This window comes from Wolffia australiana, chromosome 1, assembly GCF_029677425.1.
Source record: "Wolffia australiana isolate 7733 chromosome 1, ASM2967742v1".
Taxonomy (NCBI): Eukaryota; Viridiplantae; Streptophyta; class Magnoliopsida; order Alismatales; family Araceae; genus Wolffia; species Wolffia australiana.
This window is the reverse complement of record NC_135835.1, coordinates 27,046,985-27,070,246: the sequence shown is the minus strand read 5'-3', so window position 1 is coordinate 27,070,246 and position 23,262 is coordinate 27,046,985. Positions and strand designations below refer to the sequence as shown.

Sequence of the window (23,262 nt, the reverse complement as noted above, 5' to 3'; positions counted from 1 at the left end):
ATTTTTCCAACATTTTCCGAAAAGGTTCTTGAATTTTCAAAAGTTAAAATTCACATTTAACTATCCAAGTAAAACACTTAATTCAAAACTACGCTTCATTACTTATTATATATATATTGGTTAAGTCAACTTAATGAGGCACCTAAAGGTGGGGAAGAACTTAATTAAAACTTAATTAAGACTTTTGTTACAACTTAATTAGAACTTAATTCTCCTGAAATAATTGTTCAATTTCCCAAAATTAACAATTCTTTATATCTGTCATTACTATATCTCTCTACCTTATCCTATATATAATCTTAATTTCACTCAAAATGAATAATCATTATCATTAGGTATCATGCTAAGCTTAGTATCCTTCCTCCTATATCTTAACTGTAAGTCTAAAATAACCCTTCCACTAATATCTCACACTCTCTCCTTATTATTAAACCGTCAGATTTATTATTCCTCTTACTAACTATTTCTATTATCTATTCAAAGTACTAATTATATTATGAACTTTTATTTCCTTTTAAATTACATTATATTAATTTCATTAAAAAATTAATTGTAAGTCTAAAAAAATACTTCCACTAATATCTTACACTCTCCCCTTATTAAACTGTCAGATTTATTATTCCTCTTACTAACTAATTCTATTATCTATTAAAAGTATTAATTCTATTATGCAATTTTATTTTCTTAAAATTACATTATACTAATTTCGTTAAAACATTAATTGAGAGTCTAAAATAACCCATTCCACTAATATCTTACACTCTCCCCGTATTATTAAACCGTCAGATTTATTATTCCTCTTACTAACTAATTTTATTATCTATTAAAAGTATTAATTATATTATGCAATTTTATTTTCTTAAAATTACATTATATTAATTTTTTTAAAACATTAATTAAGGCCCACACATATGTTGCATTTTTGACATTTGAATTTTGACCTATGACAACAATACGTGAAAAAGACATATCTAATTTATTCAATACGTAGCATCTGTGGGCGCGCGCAATGAGATTTACATATGTGATGGCTGAGGCAAATATAAACTTCAAAAGAATTTAGGATTTTCCCATATGGGATAACGGTGGAATGAGAAAAAATAAGTGGATATCGGTTTCAGATATCCGGAAATCGAAAACCGATATCTGGACATCGGATACCGATATCCGATATCGGTATTTGTCGCGTCCCTTTACCTAAGTTATCCAGTACCGATATCTGTCTAACCCTCAGAGACGGATATCATCCGATATCCGATAACCGATATCCGGCACCGTCCCACTTTTTCCCAAATATCGGATATCGGTTGTCCGATACTGGATGACGGACGGATACCGGTTGTCCGATACCGGATGATGGACGGATACCAGTTGGGCGAACACTACCTCACTCATTTGACTCACTCCTTATGTCACTTTTGTGTATTCCTCTTGTCATCATCATTTCATCCTTGTTCTCACTCGATCTTCTCAAATCTGAATTGTTTCAGTCTACTATCTAGTATAATCATCTTAACTATAGAACTAATAATCTTTGTCTTGCCTCACATTTCCTCATCCCTAGACTCTGTATTTCATATGTATCTCATCTCATCACAATAATCACAATATTAAGCATAGTAAATTCTTAATCATCGTACCCTCTGGAGACAATCTGTAGTCATGACTAGCTAGATTTACTTGAGTACATCTTTATTTTTTATTGATTAAACTAAAAAAGAGAAAAGACAAATTAAAACCCTAATTTTTGAGATCATTGATGATTGTCACTCCTCTTTTGATGGGTTTCCCAGATTTTTGCACCAAGACAAATGTCACCAAGAGAAAAATTCCAACTATCTCTATTTTTAACAAAGAAACATGGCAACAAGATCACTCAATTAATGGTTGAACAAATAAAAAAATCTCTCTATTCTTCAAAAAAATAATTTTAATCAAGAAATAATTTAAGATTTGTATAGATAGTTTCCCCCTTGTCGGTTTATCCCTTTACCATTCTACTATTTCTATATTGTGATAAAAATAAATTTATAAATTTGATTGCATAAGCCTAAATCCCAAAAATAGGATAAAATCAAATTTAGGATTATCAAAAATCATAGTATGACCTCTGTTAATGCGTATGTACACTTCTACCCACCATCCACTTTATCTACGTTTGCTAATTTTCTCCTGTTGCCGCACTTTTCCGCACTTAAATTTAGGAGATTAGTCTAACGATTGATTATTATATATTTCTAAATTGCAATGCCATAGTAATGCATTTTCCAATGATTGGCACTACCAATCATCAGAAAATGAGCAAATGTGCATGTGAAAAATATGATAAATAAAATCTAGATAAAAATTACAAAATCTTCTAAATAACTTAATTAAAATATAACTTAAATTATGACCTGACATGAAATAAAATTCACTTATAACTTATATCATGCCATGCCATGAAATATATTTCACTTCTAACTTAAATCACGCCCACATTTTCACCAATAAATGGGAGTGAGCTAATTTATTACTTTATGTATCTTAAATGAAATAAAATTTCAAAAAATAGAAAATATAATAATCATATTTCTATTTTCTGCACTGAAATAAATTGTAGAAACAACGTTCAAATTATAATTCTTATATAAAGTCATGACTATTTGTTTCTCATTTTTAAAGTCATTTATATACTTTATACCATTTTTAAACTCATTTAAATAGCTTGCCCAAGTTTCATACATTCTAAGGTACCACACATCATCGCTGATCACCATCGCCAACTATTGCTCAGTCAGCCCCCAATGATAGCATGTAATGGCTGACCCAGTCACCAAACAAACCAATTGGTCATGATCAGTAGGACCATCGATCCAAACAGTTGACCTAAGTGATGACTGAATAAACTTAATTTGATTAGTTTGAACTGAACCAATTGCAACTAATCCAAATGAACTTAAAGGTATTTTTTAAATTTTTTAAATCCAAAAACTCCAAAAATTCTAAACTTTATCAAACATTTCTAAGAAATATTAAACTTGTGGAAGGTAATAAAAATAAAATGGATGTTTATTTTAATATGTTCAAATTAATTTTCAATAGTTTCCTTTAGTGTACTTGAATAATAACTACCAGAAAATGTCTAAAAATCCCCAAAAATATAAAAACACCTCTAAAAATATTCAAAATTTTATTTTACCAAACTTTAAAATTTAATTACCTTCTCTTCGTGAATTCAACCCTTACCTCTAATTAAACAAGGAAAAATTATTAATACAGTTATATAAATCAGAGGCCTAAAATTACATGTTATACACAATTTATGTCTCATCAAGTGAAAAAGAGAGAGGAGGGAGACACAGAGAGAGAGAGAGAGAGGAAGAGCAAGAGAATAGGTAAACCAAAAAACAGAGTGAGCGAGTGAGAGAGGCAGAAATTACCCATTTCTCAAGACATAATCATAACTGTTATAGATACCCACTTAATGATATGATTATTCAGTTACATGCAGACACGTCTAATGTATATTATATTGATATGTAATTTATCAAAATAAGGATATCCAATATTAATATTGCATCTGACAGTAATAGCATCTTTTTTTCAGGATGACAGATATTGTGATATCAGATAGCATATACCGAATACGGACGCTATTGATAGCACCCTACTGGGGAAGGAAAGAATGGGTCAGGATATTCATTTGTATGCTGATAATCAGGTTGTCCAATCAGAGTGGGAAGGCTTTGATCTATGTGTTAATAAACTTGGGATGCAACAGGGTCCAATAATTGCATTCCATCTACCCCACGAAGTAACATAAATTAGGTTGACGCAATATGGCTGATTCCACACCATTAGCGCACTCCACAATCCTCCAAGCCAGTTTTCTTTTCCATTTTAACCCTGTCAGCAGCCCATAGGTCCACTTCTGCTGTCCCAATATACAGATACAATAAGCCCATAATTCTGAAATAAATGAATAAATACTAAATAAATATTATGCTAAATATACTATTTCTTTAAGATATAATTTCCATAAATTTATGAAAAATCATAATGTTTTAGTGAAAACTGGAATCAATTTAAATGGTGAATTATATGCATTAAGTTTTAATATAAATGTGTTTTATTGGAAATTTAAGGCTCATTGTGTTTATGCACACATGATGAGAATATGTGTAAAATCAATGATAATGTGCATTATCCTTATATTCAGATGCACCAGAATGATGATAATGACAGAGAGTTCATGTAATCAGAGACCTCACAATTATCAAGCCCAAATAGGGTTATCTGATATGTCAAAATCACTTTGTCAGGTCAGGCACATAATAAGCTCCCCCTTAGGCGTAATTCTAGTTAAGGCACCCATGGTGCAGATCACCCTCTCTGAGAGTTCTATGTAGTTTATCATTCATTAACATGGAATGGGTCTACATTTTCAAATACCAGTACAAGCCAAGTGTATATTTGGGCACTAAAGCATGATGAATTCCTACAATGTGTTGGGGTCATGTCATTGTTTGTTGTGGTGAATTATGGTTAATCCATGTAGTGTTGTGGTTCATTGTGATTAATCCATGCGGTGTGTGGTGCATCCTACTTTAATGTGCCACACAATATCCATTGGGTTCTATTGGCTTTGATTAAATGCTTGAAATCAAATGCCATACAGTGAAAGTTTTGAATAAATTCAGAATTAGATAACCATGTTACCTTTTGTGGAAACTTTTTCCAAACTTGAGTTTCTCCTCGGGAGAGTCTCTTCAATATGTTCATTTGTCAAGCCTCTAAAGGTGTCCTCAAGATCAATGCAATTATGGATCTCCTCATCTTCTTCTCCAACTCTTTTTGAAGTTTCTCAATTGGAGGGAGTGGAATGAGAAGTGAAAGAACAAAAGGAGGGCAACTAGGTCGGGCTGGCATGGGCTCCAAAAATCGGTACCCCTCTATACATGCTCATTTTTTGAACTTATCATGAAATTCCTTAAAATTTAAGTATATGTACCAAATGTCCATAGATGTTGTATGTGACCCTCTACACAAATGTATTAGTCTTGTTAATAAGTTTAATTTTCCAACCTTATTACTTAATAAAGGATTGATTTAACGCAATTGATCAATTAAATTTTCAGCCTAGAGGGTGAAGCTACACCTCTTTTCTAGAAGATAAAAAGTATCAGCTGAACTCTCTCATGCAATATTTACTATTATCGGTTATCGTTTATGTATGATTTTTCATCCGCACAAGACTCCCAAATGTTTTAGGGTATGGTTAACCCTCAAAAAATCTCTCATTCTATTTACCACTGACGTGTAATCAAGGCCTTTTGAAAAACATAGTCTTCAAAATCTCCCCCTATAGCTATGTTAACTACTCAGTCACCTTTGTGCACTTCTTGGTTTCTGCAACTTAAGACATGTTTTAATCCTTTGATTAGCAACTCATACATGTTAGTCAAAAAATACCCATCCATGCACAATATATCCTTCGAGTCTCTGGTCAACATACTACTTATATGACCCAGACATGAATCAACTTTGTTGATTTTTAGGTATAATTCAAGTGAACTATTTATCTAAAGAACACCCACCATCTATCTCGAGTGTCTCCACATTATGGCCCCAAGATCAGTCGTACATATAATTAGGATCAGATAGTGTTATTCTTTCCAGATTTTTTTAATGCCCAGGATGGAAACCATTGGTAACATACCCAAATAACCTTAAAGTAGACTTGATATGTGTTTTTGGCTTTGATCATCGATTGGCACCAAAATCTCTTGATACTTTGGTATATGTATTCAAGCATCATCTCTTGGAAAATGTTCATACATTTCATATATTTAATTATCAGATTAACCTTTGTCATATAATACCAATACCTATGTTCTTGTTAGTGTATTTGCCACTTTAGATCTGATTCATGACAATAAAAAATATAGTTTGATCAGTCTAGAGCGATTTCAACGACCATCTTAGGGGAAAAAGAATCGTTTTTATTTTTCTGTAAATGGCATTTTCTAATAATCCAAAATGACACAAACTGAAATGAAAATTTCTAATAATCTCATGAAACTACTATGTGAGATGTTTTCCTTGGTTTTGGATGTATTCTCTTGAAACCCTTTGGAAAACCTCTAGAGAGTGCATGTTTCTACCCTCTCCTTTCATATTTTCCTTAATCCCTGATCTCTTCGTATCCTTGACTACAATCTAAGCCTCCTTGGAGTGTGCATTAAGACTTTGGCGCACCCCTTACCTTCAGCAACTAATAAAATTTAACATAGTTAAATTACTCAAGTCAACGAACTCAAAAATAAAACACTTATGGTTCTTGATAAATCACTTACTAACTCACCACAGAATATTTCCTAACACAACCCAAGTGATTCACAAATATCATTTGATTCAAGAATTTATCAAATCGTCAGCTAATAATTAGACCTCAATCGATGTCGAATATGATCAAATATATTCTTAATGATGATAATTAAATTAAAAAATAATATTCTCTTGATCATATTCTGGAAAATGGATATAACATTTAATTCAATAATATAATTTATATTTTAAGATTCAAATAATGATCTATATTAGATTGACATACTATTTTAATTAGTATCCTCAACTCAAAATGTCTCCATTTAAGTGTAACAATGCACTTTATTTCATTTCAATGACCACATTAAGGATGCCCAAATTAATTATTTTAATTAAATATCAATTCATTGTCTTTTCACACTAAATCTAATCAAATTATAGTATTTACCTAAATAATTAATATGCTCTTCAAGGATAATAATCAATATCAATGACCAATATATATCTGCTATTATCAGTATGACATATATTTCAATCCAATTCTCTCAATGATATTTTGAAATTATCTATGTAATTATAAAATTACAAAAACAAATAAAATCTAATGAAACTTTATCAGTACTATGATAATTTATGATAGATTTATTGAAATATATCAAGGCAGTATGAAGGACCTCAAAACTAATGTTTAATATTCAATTAAAATATAGTATAAACATTATTCTATGGAGAGATAAATAATAATAATGTTGTCTCATATGATCAATGATAATAATTTGAGAAATCAGTCTAATAATCTGAAATTCGATAACTCAATATTTCAAATCAATAAAAATTGAATATTCATAAGATTATTATCTAAAATTTTATGGAAGATTAGTTTACTTGAAATCTGACTTAACAAAAACCAAAAATCTTTTTTTTCACTAACTGATATTGAGATATCCATTTTATGTAAATATGACTAAACCTTTTTGAAAACATCTATTAAAATATCATTGATGACATAATAAAAACATTTCAAAAATATGAAAAATAAGTTGATATTTTAATTAAAAAATTACAACATTTATTCAGTTTGATGATAGGAGTAGTTGATAACATACATATATATCATGACTTTGCCTTTAAATTTTCTTCTTTTCATTCATGGAAGTGATTCAAATGAGTAATGTTATTATTAAACTTAAAAGCATCAAAAGTATTCATGCATGCACATATTTTTGTTATTTTTACATTATTTTCAGATAATTAATGAAAAACAGGATGGTTGAAATGTACCCAACTCTGGTTAAGACCTCTCTCTTAAAAAAATGATTTGTTTGGATTTTTCTGACTTTTTTATGACTTTCTGTCATCCAATGGTGGTGTCATCCTTATGACTTCAAACATTAGTTTTGTATGTGTTTTTCCATCACTAATCTAATGGTGGTGAAAAAACACACGCAAAAATGATGTTCAAAGTAATAAGGATCACCAAATAGTGAAGAGTCAAGGCAACATTTGAGGGAGGTGTGAGAGGGTTGGGCCCAGGGTGATGCTTGAGGGATATTCACAAGGCAACATTTGAGGTTAGTACATGGAAATTCTGGAGGGTAATGTGCAGAGAGGGTGGCACGCAAGATGGCAAACGAGGTGAATGGTGCAAATGGGATACCCACAATAGGCACAATGCATGCTGGAAATGACCCCTCTTGGTAGAAATTACAAGAAGCAGCATCAGAAAGGAAACCAGAGGGAAAAATCTTACAAGAAAAGCTCAATTATAAAATTCACCAAATTATCCATTACTGCACTGGCCTGTAAATAGAGTCTTGGATTAGACACAAAAATAACTAATATTATTTTTTTCTTAATGGTCGATTACAAGCCTAATTTTGTATTTAACTCAGCATTGTTAGATGGCCGATTATAGGCTGAATAATGGCTGAATAATATGAATTCCTCAAATAAATAATCCATTAATCCTCCCATTTTAAACTTCTATTATTCTAAAAAAATGTTCCCTTGAAGAAGAATTATGTTCAATAGAATCATTTTAAAATATTAGACATGTTCTTCATTTTGAATCACATATCAAAAAACAAGATCCTTTATAATCCATAATTAATGAACTCCTAAACCAAGAAAATATTTTATTCATGCCTCAATTATTCTATTTTAGGGCTGACTTCATATCATTCAATTACTGAGTCTTATACAATGTTATAAACTCACTTTAAATCTTTTTAAGCATCAGACAACATACTATCCTACAGAAAAATACTATTCCAGAAGGACTAACTAAAAATTTCTAGAAATTGTGAGTTTATATAGAAACTTCCTCATCAGTTAAATACTTTCTTTGATGGAATTCAAATTTAATAAATGAAAACCTATTTAGCAATTTGTCATGCCTAAGAAGTGGGTCATTTGTCCCATTAGTTCATTTTGAAGATGTGTAAAAATATAGGTTTTTTCTCACTAGCAATAAAACTCATAATAAAATTTAAAGTCCTTGATATTATCATATAAATATATATCACATGGCATCAATCCTATGACAATGGATTCGGACCATTCGCTACTCAGCAAAGGCCTAAATATCAATGATGGATCTCGTTGGGCTCAGCTTTTTACTGAACCAGCATAAATGGGTGGTTTTTCGGTATATCTATGATAACTTGCAAATTAATATGTTTAATTGATGAATTTTACATTATATTTATGTGTTTTAATTACCGAATTTGCATGTTATCATATATAAATGAAGATAAATGACTTACTCTTTGATTTTATTATTGCTTCTAATTTTTATTATTTTCTTACATGGTATTTAACCTCATTTCATTGAAGAAATATTTTTTAAAATACTAGGCTAAAGGTTGGTACGAGCCTTCCTAATTTTTCTGGAATTTTTCTATATTTTTTCTGATCAATATTAAGCCAAGAAATGATTTTATGAATTTAAATAATACATATTTAATTTATTTGGCATTTTGTAATACATTTTATAATTTATTTACATATATACCATGTGGCATCCACGTCATTCGCCCGAAATTTAAGCGAATAACTGGTTACATTTTTTAATAATAATGATAGAGAGATAGAGACCGTTATTGGCTCATTATGGCATCGCAAATCGCGATGCCATAATGAGCAAATCATTAGGTGGAAAAGAAAAAGGGTGGTGCGGTCAGCAAAAAACGGTACGTTTTCTTTTCTTTAATTTCCTGCGTGCATTTATTAAATAATGATCTACCTCGTACCACGGTCGGTTAGCCGGGTGCATTAAATGCACGCGGCTACCGATACGTACTTTCTACAACATTTTTTCTGGCACGAGCATTTGATTCGCCGCGTGCATTTAATGCATGCGGCAGTCAAAAGGCATGTGCACTAATGATTAATGAAAAGTGTGTTTTGTCATTTTTCTTTATTTAAAAATTACAGGGTGATGTGGCACTTTTATAGCCATTTAAACGCAGCCATCATGTCTCGATGATTGCGCCTTTTGAAGTGCACAAACACGTGTCGAGACGCGATCCAAGGGCGGCGAAAACAAGGAAAAAAGGCGTCAGCCAATCAGAAAAATTGATTTTTTTAATAATAAAATGATCCAACGGCCTAGATTAATCTGCAGTAAAACGGCGATATCTTGAGATATAGACGTCCGATTGGGCTGAAATTTTGAGGGCATGTTTGTCTTTTCCACCTCTACAATCCAGATGGTTGGATCTTTAAATACAGGTCTGGAAAAGGGCAAAATTCACTTTTTGAAGCTCTCCCCAAGGATTTGGCCAGGAAGGACACAGGAGTTTCTTTGGAAGTCGATAGATCTTGATTCTGCATTCAAAGTTGTAAGTTTCTGGTTTGTATTTTGAACTTCTTCTTGAGAGATTCTAAAACGCCTTGGCATGGGCAAAATGTACATGCCCTAGAAGTTGTTTTGAATGAAATTAACATTGCATTTTGAGTCTGATTCGAGATCTGATTTTTAATCTTTAGTTTTTAATAGATTTGGAACAATTCTGCATTTTTAGATTTCTAAATTAGGGTTGAATTTCACCTTTTCCCCAAATTCTTTACTTTCTCTCTCTAGATTTAAAAATTGATTGTTTCGAAATTTAATTCAATATATAAAAAACATAAATATAAAATTTCATCAAAAAATTCGTCCATCTTGAAGTCCAATTTTAAAACTCTTTTTTATTATTATTAATTCCCAATTTTAATTCATGAAAATTTTCTTAAAATTTTATAATAATTGGGAAATTAATAATTCGAATTAATCTTATCTTATAATTAAAATTATCCTATTTTGAGTGTTTTGACAGAAAATATTTTAAATCAAAATTAAGTTTTTACTTAATTTTGATTAATTAAAAACATCATTAAGGTCTATTAATTGCAAAAAATAATTCATTCTTGAATTAATTTATTAAAAATTGAATAAAATTCTTGCTTTCTACCTCCCTGTGGTTCGACCCCTTGCTTGCTCTATACTCTGTATTTAGTGATTAAGGGTATTTATAAATTTTATTGTATAAGTCTAAACACTCAATCAACGACGTATTTACACACCATTTTTAGGTTTATCAATCTATCAGTTTTAAATATACTATTGTTTTCAAAAATGAAAAATATATTGAACTGAATATAAACCGGTGAAAGAACTCCAAAAATACAATTTAGAAAAACGTGATAAGTATCCATAATATATAAATTTAGGTAATATAATTCGTTATACTAGTCGATCATGGTCGTAAAATGGACATTCACCTTATGGTATTTTCCAACCTAGCAGGATGTCTAATACCCTGTTGATCATAGCTTCTGATGAAATCTCCTTAACTCATGAAACCTTTTATCCTCTTATTCACATATAATTTCTATGGCATAAATACAATTAAAACTATGTTTTGTGTATGATCATCATGGTATCCCAACCATTACATAGAGCTAAGCTATATGATGGGAAATTAAATTATATCAGATATCCAGTTTTCATAAGCTGCGACGCTAGAATGAATCAAAACTTTATAAAACTAAATAAATTTTGCATCTTGTAAATTGATTTAATATACTCATTCTTAATAGGCTATTCAGTATGACAATCTCAGAGCTAATTTACATAATGTTCAATGAACTAATGAACTTTCACCTCTATGCATATTTTATATTGTTTCCTTGTCTGCCTAATGACTATTTTCCACATTTCTGGAATTATGTTTTGTTTTATAATCCCTCTGAGTTCAATCTATTTTTTTCATTCCTTTCTACTGGTGTTTCAGTTCAATGACTTATTGATAGAAACCATGATTCTCTCTACAGATATCTTCCTTTTTATCATGCGCAAGTATCACAATGAGCTTGAAATTAATATCATAGTATGGTTCCAACTCTTGATTCTCTGATTACAATACATATGATTTATTTTCTACAGGTAGTAGTTCTAGCATTGGTGCTAGCATTTGAAATCGTCCCATTAGTAGTGTGGTTTGAATACCCTATACTGATTGGAATTGACCCACAATGTTCAAACCTCTAGATTCCTTCTGCATTATTATCACAATTTGATTTTCCTAATGTGTCTGGATTTTCCCTGATGGCAACTACTTTTAAGATCATTACATGTCACTTTTTATCTGATATTCAGCAAGAGGCTTGTTAGTCTAGTAATCATGATAATCAAGCGAGTTATTTTCAAGCTGAAGCTCATGAGATGAATTATCCTTGTTCTCAAGCACTTCCACGAGTTTCTGATTTATTCCCAAGATGATTTTCATATAAGTAGAGCTTGCTTAAGGCATTTTAATTATTGTCTCAACAACCCTATTTTAAGGCAACAAAGTTACAAATAGAGTGTCTTTTTATCAACTTACCTTTTAGCACTCAGATCACTATGAATATACAAGCCAACACCGTGACAAGCAAGAAAGATACAGACCCAGTTGAGATGTGAAGTATTTTTTGAAGAAAAATAGAAGCTTATTATTTTTTTTGAAGAAAAATAAAAGTTTTAATAAAACATAGTAGACAGTGCACCACTGCTAATTTGAAATCAAGGTAGCAAAAATCCATCATCGAGCCAACTTTAATGACTGGAGTGTATTTCCCTAAATTTCAAAAAAATCACAAATCATACTAATACATCATCAAGTTAGATTATTATGCTACTCCACATAAGTACAATAAATCCATAAATAGAATTATAAATTGCATCTAAATAAGAAGAATTATAAAAGATGGTTTGCTCTTGATTACCAGCTATGGAATTCTCAGAATGGAAATCAGAGGTCTCCGAAACAGCCAGGAATTGCCGGTAACTTCAAATTTCTTAACTTTTAAATTATTTTACCAATATAATAAGAGAATATCATTGGGGTAGCATATTGTCAAAGTGCAAAATATGGATCATTAAATCTTATGATCATGATTAAAATTGTTAATTTATTATGATTAAAGGTTGGTTCTGCTATATTATGAGGCCTCGAAACAAATTACCAATAATTTCCTCATACTTCTTCGGTTCGACTGTGTTAATTTTTAATTGAGAATGAAGGAAATAATAAGATTTGGTGTAATAACCTAAGAAATTTTCATTTGGCATCACCAAATTAAAAAAATATATTTGTACCTTCAATAATATCGATTATCTGAACTCCAAAACTAAGCTGAAAGAACCCTCTCAAACAACACCATCTGATCACGATCCGACGGCCCAAACTCAATCATTTGCATGCCCCGTCCTGCAACTACTATCCAATACGAGTCTCCAAGCCTGAAGAGAGATAGACAGAGAGAGAGTGAGTGACAGAGAGAGGAAGGAAGAAAGAGAGAGGCAGACAGAGTTAAAAAGCGACGGAGAGAGACAGCCATACAAAAGAAAAGAACAGAGAGAAACAGAGACAGAGAGTGAGAGAAAGAGTGACAAAGAGAGAGAGAGAGAATATAGAGAAAAAAAAGGGGCAGACAGAGAGAAAGATTGACAGAGACAGACAGTGAGAGAAAGAATGACAGTGAGAAAGAGTGACAGAGAGAGACAATAAGAGAAAAAATGACAGGGAGATTGTGTGACAAAGAGAGACACAGAGAACAAGTGAAAGAGATTGAAACAAACAGAGAGAGAGAGAGAATAAAATTGTTCATTCGGGTGCAGGTTTCCTTTTGTGTGAGGACCACAAAAAGATGAGATAAGAGAAGAATTCACCTGTTAGGGGGAAGAGCATCCAGAGACTCGGGCTCAGGGACACTGATGATCAAGTGAGTCTCCTCAACAAGCTGACCGCAGGCGCTGATCCGCCAGAATCTTATCCTCTGATCAAGTCCAGTGGAGAAGACCCAAGTCATATCAGACCAAATGCCTGCAAAAGGGTGGGAATCCAGTCTCAACCAGATAGAGAGAGAGATTGCAACCGGAAGCGAGGCCCTAACAGGTGGAGACAGAGAGACGGGGAAGAGTACGACAGATAGAGCAGAGTTAAGGGAGAGGGAGAGGACGGGAGAGACATTGGAAGAAGAGAGAGAGAGAGATGGATAGAGAGGAGAAGACAAAGAGGTAAATGGAGAGAGAGAGATGAAGAGAAGGGAGTTGGAGAGAAAACAGAAAGAGGGAGAGACAATGAAGATGGAGAGAAAAAGGACAGGGAGAGAGAGAGAGAAGGGAGAGGGAGAGAAGAGAGAGAGAATAAGAGAGTGATAAAACAGATGGGTAAAAAAGAGAACTGAGGAAGGTGAGGGGGGAGTAGAAGAGAGAGGGGGGAGACTGAGACAGGGAGAGATGTGGTTACCTTTTACTGCAGCACTGTGAGCCGACTCAACCTTAGAACGACGAAGCGCCCAAAGCTTGCTGCCATTCACTAGGCTGCCCACTGTCTGCCATCTATTAATTTCAGCAGTGGATGTCTCTGGTGACAAGCAAAGTAAGGAACAGGAGATGGCTTGGTCATCTCCCCCACTTATGATGCAGAAAGTCAACTCCTTCGCTTGCCGGGTCGCCTCAGTCACATGCAAGCAGTTGACCCCAGACTGATGAACAGAGGCCAGAACACCCAGAGGAGCCACAACACAATGATCATCATCCTGTGGCTGAGATTGAAAGTCATCAATGATCCCTGCTTCATCTGGACGGTTTTTAGGGTTAATAGGATCTGATGATCTCCACCATCGCCCACCCTGGCTGCCTCGTCCAGTCCGAGGCCGGCTCTGATTGGCTGAAAGCTTTCCTGGTTGTAGATCTTGCATGAATTCCATGAAATGTTCTACGGTTTCCGTCAGATCCCATAATGTGATGCTCCCATCGGTAGAACCGCTGATGACAATATGTGCCTTTCTTTTGGAATTGTCACCTAAGGAAATATCCCCGCAGATGTCAATATGATAAGTGTTACAACAGATAGGACAGACGGAATGGGATACGACGGATATTTGACATGTACATCCATTTCCATCTGATGAGAAGAATGCATCATGGAACAGATGGAGAATGGTTGTAAAACAAGAGAAAATCAAAGGCACCTGATGACGGAAACGCACGGAATGGAATGGAACGGAACGGAACGGGATGGAACCGTATGTAAGAGAAGGCATAAAGGTTTTAGTTTTGTTCTCCAACTTGGGGGCAGATGACTGATGATTAAGGGACGGCAAGTATAACAGATCTTCATCAGTTCCTGAACCTGAAAAAGGACTAGTTGTTTTCGTCCTTGCAATTCTTTCCAGCCAGGATGATGACGATGATAGGAAATTATGATCCCATCATCACTCATCTTAGCGACTGACAATGATGAGGAAGAAGATGATAATGATGGAGGGACAAATCAGCAAGCTTCTCATCCTTGTCCAAGATGACAAGATGGTGATGATGCATCATCACCATTCTTGCCTTTCTTCTGGGCCAGGATGAAGATGATAATGATAAGATTATATTGTCATCATCACTCATCTGCAACAAGGATGGCAATGATGAAATCATCATCGTCACACAAGTTCGAACGATGATAAGAATGATAATAATTGCAGGATAATCTCTGTCGTGGGACAGTAAAAATAAATATGACAGACTGAAATGACCTAGCACGACTAATTTAAGTAGTTAATATAATTAGCGTTAGCTTTAGCAGCTGATGGTAGCCTTACCAGCAGCTCTTGAGACCTCCTAGGGTTTGGAAGGAAAAACAATCACACTTAACTCGTTAGGGACTGATACAAATACTAGTTACAAGGGTTGGGCCCGTTGTGGTAACCAATGATGGGCCCAGAATAAGAGACATGAAAGAAAGGAAATAATGGTGGATTGTTTCGTTCCAAACCTACCAGTGACAATAGCAATGAGACATTTTTCGTGCATAATCAGAAGAAGAATTCATTATTAACGAAACAAACAAGACAGAACAAGATCAGATAAGGGACAGGTAGGAGATAAGAACTCACAACAATCATTTGCTGGGAGAGGAACAACCATGTGCTGCAGAGCTAGAACTGGAGCCGTCTGTGGAACAAGTGAAGCTACGTCGAACCTGGATTCATTGAAAATTGAGAGATATTAATGTAATTTTACATTAAAATTATATTCATTTTCTGTAATCTTCCCCCTTGTGCATACCAGAGACGATGTGAAAGCAAAAGAGCACGTAATGTGAGAGTGGCGTCTGAACAAGCAACCACAGAAAAGCATACCAAGGACCTAGCAAATAAAAAAATTCAAAAGCCGTCATTTTATCATATTCATCAAAATATAAAGAGAAAAAAACAAAAATTCACTTATCGCACACCTAGTTGCTACATCTTCAACGACAAAGGCAGTAACAGCAAGGTACCGCCAATCATTGGCGTCTTCAGACAAACTACCATAAAATTTTGATTTTGATAGTGCAGTACACGAGTCAACCTTACAGCCTCTCGTTTTGGGCGGAATGTGAGTTGAAAGCCACCGGAAAGACACTGATTGATGGCCCTTTGCAGCTGACAACTCGAGACATGTTTCGTCCATGTTGCAGGTTTCATCATCTCTCAGAAGCCAAGAAGTCAGAACTTGCTTTGCACCAACAGATATTAACATACCCCAATTTTTTTCAAGATCAAGAGACAAATTATCCACATTAGCATCATTGCCCATGGCTTCAAATCCACAAGAAAATATATTTGGTACGAAGCAAAGTGATCTAACAGCTGATCCACCAACATGCTCCCCAAGTGAAAAGGAATCAGGCCAAAAGTTCATATCAGCTAGTGTGTACCTGCCGAAGTTGACATTCCACATATGAATAAGAGGAATACGGAGATCAAAAGTATAATAACAGGCAAATGGAGCAGAAAAACCTCCCTTTTAGTCATTCCCTCGTAGCCATATCAGATTGTTAAGTACATTGGACGATATGGGCCTTAGACAATTTTAGGACCAAATCCTATAATTTACGATCAGCTAGTCTGCCTTGAAACAAAAACTAACAAGTGGGCAAAATGACTCTAACACAAATAAAATAAGCCATATCAAAATAACAAAAACCCAATTCCCCCTCTTTTTCTGATGATTCGATGCTTGCTGAGAACTTCTGCTTATGATAGTTCTATCTTTTTTTTATCAATGGATGAGTGAGCAACTCTTTAAAGAGACTAAGGGGATTCAAGCAGCAGTTTGCCGCCCACATCTATTTTTGACGTGTCTAAGTCCATTTTTAAGGTAAAAAAATTAGAAAATTCTGAATTGATTTAAAGTTCCGGATGACCATGAATGCATAACAGTGTAACCTTGTCAAGCGGACTGCTCCATCTTCACTCCCGCTTGCAACCCACAGATCCTTGCGTTTATCTTTTGAAGACATCGGACGAGATATAAAACAAGTTGTATGTATCTCTCTTCCATGAAATTGCAAGTTCAAAGTTTTGGGAAATGATTTCCTCAGAGAACCTGTCTCCCAGCGCCGACAAATGTGAAGCTTGTTATCCTGTGGGAACAAGGTAGGTCTATAATCGAGTACCAAATGTATATAAAGGGGAACTTCCCTAATACTAGAAAACAAAACGCCCCATAATTGGCTAAAAACTACATAAACATTCTAACAGGGGTTGGGTAATGATTGAGTAAAGAATGATATAAGTTTTTTATAACTAAAAATACATTGGATTACAAATATAAGTAGGGTTCAGCACTCATCAAGTTAACGACCCTTATTAACTTGATGATTATTTGATGTTGACAAACTTTAAGGATACCATTAACAGTTGACAGTGGCAACGACCCAGAATCACACCGTCTGCCAAAGTCAGCTTTCAATTTAGTAAAGTTCCAGCTTTAAAAATTGTCAACCCTGTCAACATCAAAGCCATTTTCATCATCAATTGGCCAAGTCGACTTATGAAGGTAACATTGACAGAAATTTGGGTCAAATATGGACGGTTGATGATACCCATGGTGTTGACGCCCATCTACATTGACTATTCAGCAAACCATCAACCAACGTCATAGGCCGATCAACTGTCAGTTAAAATGATTGATTTCACATTCATGTTTCTTCAAACCTATGAAAAACATGGGAGGCCAAAATGCTTACTTTGAGGAACGCAAAGCAGTTCTGGGTCTCAGGACTGTGGCCTAAATAATAAGAATAAGGCCGGCGCCATCCACCACAAGGAACTTGTAGAATCTGCACAAATGATAGGGCCTTGAAAGTCAATTGAGGAAGAATAAATTATCCATTGCGTTCTAGAGAGAGAGAGAGAGAGATTTGACCCACGATAACAAACAGAATAACAAGACACCTTTGAGTCGCCCAAGCGGTTCCATATGAAAAAGTCCGTGAATGCAAAGCCAACCACTAAATGTCCCTCTCCAAGATCTTCAGAAGAGGAGGGTTTATTCAGAACGTTTTTTATAATAGTCAACTCTTTGACATGTTTCATTCCACAGAATTCCATTGACTTCGTGCTTACTGAAAACTTGAAGTAACAAATGCATCCGTCTCCACCAGTCTGTCATGAGACAATAAATTGAGTTTAACGACTCACCTCTGTGCTACAGAAATCAACAGACTGAAAAAATAAATCCTACAGATCGAATTTCAATTTCATCTGAGTTCTGCCTCCCAATGCATACGCTAGTGACGCTTGATATACCATGAGCACCTTTGAATTGAGAGAGAGGGGGAACCCGCCTTTCAGATGAGCCAGAATTCGATTGTGACATGCTCTTCAGAAGATGGAACACAGTGAGATTACCACGCTGATCGCCGCATACTAGAATCTGTGCAAATATGTTGATGACAAATTAGGTGGTGAAAATAACAGATTAATAAAACATAAAAATACATCTCCTGAAATGAAAAATGGCTGTGAAGTTGACGAAGAGATTGATTTTGCTCAATCAGGGAGTTCAAGGGTTGAAATTTCAAGGGCATCGGGAATAATTAGTTTGAAACCAGATATTTCTCCATTGTGAATATTTTCAGGAGGATTTTTCTCAAATTTATCTCTTTATCTCAAAAAGTATTTAGATTGCATTTAACCAACTGCCCACCAAAATCACGTTAAATATCAACGAATCATATAAATTACATATTATGAACTGAAACAGCTAAGTCTGAAATTACACTGAGTCTGAAAGTGCATGGTCAGGAAAATTACACTAACCTAGGTTCCAATTGTGTTACAATAACATGTTATCAATGATCAATCACTAAGATGAAAAAGACAAAACCATTAGGCAATCTGTAGCCCGATCCCACTACAGATACAAAAGAAATTGTCAAGAAATTACATAATTTCACCTCATCTTCCATAGAAGCATCAAGACACATGATCCTCTTCCCAAAACTCGTAGAATAAGATGCAACAAGAGACACAGTCGTCCGCTGAGCATATTCTAATTTCCACAACTTCAACGATCCCCTTGGATCAGTGGTGAAAACGCAGCTGCATTAAAAATCATCGAAGCCAATGAGTCCTTCACGTTTGAGCATTTCAGATTTTTTAAGCATTTTCCAGTCATTCAAGACAAATTACCTACATCCGAGGGATCTACACCAGTAAATTCCTAGCAGTTGCCTCTCTTTTTCAGCAGGCCAGGAGAAGGATATCAGAACTTCAGGGCTAGAGTCAGCACTTGCGACGTTAATTATGGTCGCATTCCCATTACCATCTCCAAGGGCAATCATGCTTCCAGAAACCATAAGTTCATCAGATGGTTGTACATCCATGAAATCTGTACAAACAACTGGTATTTCACCGACATTGGCAAGTTGAGTCCATATAACATCATCAGCGCAGGAAAACTTTGCACAGTACAGATATCCCTTGTTAGTGGCAACGAAGAGGATGTCTTCTCGGCCAAAGTGCAAGCAACGGACGTATTCACTTTTGCTGAAAGAAGTTTGCAACCAAAATCAATGATTTTCCCCTAAATGAATAATAAATAAATGGCACAAAAGAGCTGATTGGAGTAGAAGAAGATCAAAGGCAGATGACACACTTTGCCGCCACTTTCCTGCTTCTAGAAATGTGATATGATGTCTCTCTCTCTCCCTCTACTCTTCAGGGGCATTTCCCAATGTTGACCCACACTGTGTCTCCATCAAAAAACTAGGATTATTCGCAGCCAGAGTTAATTCTGAAAATTTTGTCTCTGAAAATTGAACCCTCTGGGAATATGGTATAACAAGCACTAGAATGATATGTTGAATGAAAGAAAACTAGATTTTGGAAGGTCTTCATGAAGTCACAGAAGAAATTCAAAGTATTTCAGAGTACGAACCCATGGAATAGCTTCCTTCTAGCAAATAATGCAGTGGAAACCATACATTAACTAATATAAGTGGATCCTTCGATGAACAGAATTGAAAATATCATCACATACACAAGGAATTTGATAATTAATTCTTAGTTATGTACCTGTCCATTAACTCTGGCTTTTTTGACACGTTGGGAATACTAAATGAGAAATTCTCCGTACACTCATCGAACTCTGTTAGCATCTCATTTGCTTCTGATCGATCCCCAGATAAGTTGGGGACTCGATGTACTTGAATGGCAGAGTCAAAACCCGCAGTGACAAGCAAAGAGGTCGCTGGATCATACAAACACCGCCATATTCCTCTACCCCTAAAGAATTTTTAAAATTTACAATAAAACATTGTTAGAAGATGTTATATGTACAAAAAAATTTCTCCAATTAAGCAAATAAAAACAATCTTACGCATGTTCCTTGAACATCAAAATCTGGCTTCCTTCCAAGTCCCACAAGCGGCAAGTACAGTCCTCCCCGGCAGTGATTATAACCTAAAGAACAAATCCATTAGAATGAAATAAGTAGATCAAAAAAAAATTATGAGAAATGAGAAAGAAGGTAAAAATGAGCGACAGAAGCAGTAACATCGGAAAAAAAGTTATATCACCAAGAAATTCAAATTCAAATTATTACATCACCAAGAAATTTAAATTTAAACAATGTGGTTCAGCTGATATCATTCATTTAAGATTTGAATTAAAAAACAGAGAAGGGACATGAACATAATTATCAAGAGGTTCGGCGATATGTCAGATATCAAAAAAATAGAACTAATGAATAAATCACGATATAAATAAACCTTACAGAATCAGAGATAAAGCAATCCCATATTCTAGCATTATGACCATACAAAGAAATACCAGCTGACACTTGGTCTTCAGGGAATTTTGAAGACGAGCTTTGATGTAGCCTTTCGGAATCGATCAGCCACACTCGTGCACTATTATAACAATTTAACAGCCGAAAGAGCAAAGCTACATTAAGAGTCAGGTCAAAATCAAATTCCTGAAAATTTTGAAGCTAAGAAGATAACTGACCTGCGATCATCTGAGGCAGAGAGAAGCTTCGATCCATCATCAGACCATGAAATACGAAATATCGATCCATTATGCCCAATTAGTGTCCCCATGTTGATGGTATGAACCTCTCTGCCGCCAGAGATATTCAAGAATGAAGTGTTGCCCTTGGAATGGCCACCTGATGCACCAAACTTCCAAACAATGATCTGCAAAATGCATTCGAGAGTTTAAATAAGTAAGCCAAGACGACCCCCATTGTATCTAAAGTTTTCAACTTTTCAGATGTTAGGGGTATTTTAGTAATTTCCTGTTTAAAATAATTTTCCCTCTAAATATGTTTCCCACCTAATCAAACCTAAATACATAAATAAACCAAGACAAGGTGAAATAAAATAAAATATTCTTGAAGAATGAACAAAAATTCTACCAAAAAAGATGCGACAGTATCTGCCAACAATTAATTATTAAAATAATAATAAGTATTAAATGGCAAAAGAGATAAAAAGATAGCTCTTCGGCTGAAAGTGTAAAATTCCACAGAATAGTTACAGAAAAAAATAAATTACCTCATTAAATATGGTGCCAGATGCGATGCGAAGTTCTTCCATATTCCTCCCCCATAACCTCATGGAATACAAAAGGCACTTTTCTGTTTTCAAGAAAACAATTATCACAATAATTTTCTGGATTAGATGGAAAGTATGAAATTTCGAGATCATGCTGGGAACATGACATACATAACACTTAATTCTGATTCACATAAAACCGGCAAATCACTGTCTTAGAAGAGGTTCCATTAGATAAGTAATGGTTATTGAATCAGGAATCATTGAATTGAAAAGCATAGACCCTTTAAATCTTATTATTAATAATTGAAGTACTGGCGAAGTTCAATGTTATCCACAGATTCTTAACCTCTTACATCCCTCTTAAGGAAGCGCTTTAACACGGTCCTGAAGTAAAGTGCTCGGTTGAACACAGATTCCCCAACAAACATCTTAAATCAATCACAATACAGAAACCAACAAAGAAGTAAGAACACTAACCTGAAGATTTCACATGGAAGAGAATTTCAGAGTGCACTATATCCCATACAGCAACCGAGTTGTCACTCAGACCAATAGCAAGAACCTTCCCTTCCTCTAAGAACAAAGCGTCTAGAACCCAGTGCTCAAACCTAGGCAACTCGTAGAACACCTCCATTCCAACAGAGATCTCACCTCCATCCTCCTCAAAAACAACTCTCAGAATCTTCACTCGCCTCTCTCCAAAAGCAGAGATCAAAACGTCGGAAGAACACGATGGGTTTGTGGGGACGGCCAGACCGTGCACCCTGACGCCATTGAACGCAAAGAACGATGTCAAGAGCTTAGAAGATTGAATTTCGTACACTAAAATCTGAGACCCAGTTCCTGAAAAGTGTTGTAGATGCCATTTGAGCAAGTATTGGAAGATAAAAACACTTGAGATTGAGAGATTTTCGAGTTTACCGGAAAGCAGGAGTGGAAATGGAGAAGAAGAAGAGATGGGTATGTTGAAGAAGGCAAGAGCAGAGATTTCTCCGAGGTATGGGCCTGCAATCGGTGCTGAGAACGCCGCCATGGTTCTTCCCACGCGCGGGAGAATTGTTTTTCTTGGTTTCAATTTATAGTCTGAGAAAGGGTCAATCTTGTGACACTTGCATTGAATTTGTTCATCAGTTGGGTGCAACTGAGCAAGACCCATCTCATCAAGTGTATGATATTACAGTTCTTCATTGACACTTTGACATGACTTTTATTATATGGTTCATACCAATTCTTCATTGATAAGCTTTGACATAGGATTGGACATTTAGGACTGAGGACCGGTGTGGACCAGCCGGAACTGGGACTGTTCTTCAAACAGATTTAGGTCCAAGGATCAAAACCAGAACCAGAAGTATATTATTAATTTTTATTTAATATTTTTTATTAAATTATAAAAAGATCAAATCCAACTCGACGGAGAGGTTTCTATTGAGCTCAGAGTAGAAGCCATATATCTGACCATCTATGGGCACTCGCTTGATGTGTAGGATATTTTACATTACTATAAACATAAACTTTCTGATGGCGTGACACCGTCCGACACCGCAGGACCGTCGCTCAAGGAAACCACATCGTGATCGAGCCTGCCACCGACGCGCGT

The 23,262-nt window shown here is 34.8% G+C and overlaps 1 protein-coding gene across 2 annotated transcripts; it reads right to left on the bottom strand.

Annotated features, from left to right (window-relative positions):
- Positions 1-12,382: 12,382 nt before the first annotated feature.
- LOC144713070 (Transducin family protein / WD-40 repeat family protein) lies at positions 12,383-22,751 on the bottom strand. 2 transcript variants are annotated; one of them, XM_078587562.1, is made up of 20 exons: positions 22,584-22,751; positions 22,140-22,505; positions 21,660-21,742; positions 21,112-21,299; positions 20,879-21,014; positions 20,483-20,565; positions 20,179-20,388; positions 19,294-19,650; positions 19,059-19,203; positions 18,344-18,535; positions 18,055-18,264; positions 17,847-17,939; positions 17,044-17,240; positions 16,068-16,532; positions 15,899-15,979; positions 15,727-15,812; positions 14,085-14,642; positions 13,505-13,658; positions 12,932-13,075; positions 12,383-12,410 (listed from the first exon to the last, which is right to left on the bottom strand). In XM_078587562.1, exons 1-19 carry the CDS (start codon positions 22,693-22,695, stop codon positions 12,964-12,966), a joined length of 3,828 nt encoding a protein of 1,275 aa, XP_078443688.1. In that variant the 5' UTR covers positions 22,696-22,751; the 3' UTR covers positions 12,383-12,410; positions 12,932-12,963. The 2 variants fall into 2 exon arrangements, with proteins under 2 accessions (XP_078443688.1, XP_078443680.1); XM_078587554.1 differs by lacking the exon at positions 12,383-12,410 and having other exon boundaries at positions 12,912-13,075.
- Positions 22,752-23,262: the final 511 nt, after the last annotated feature.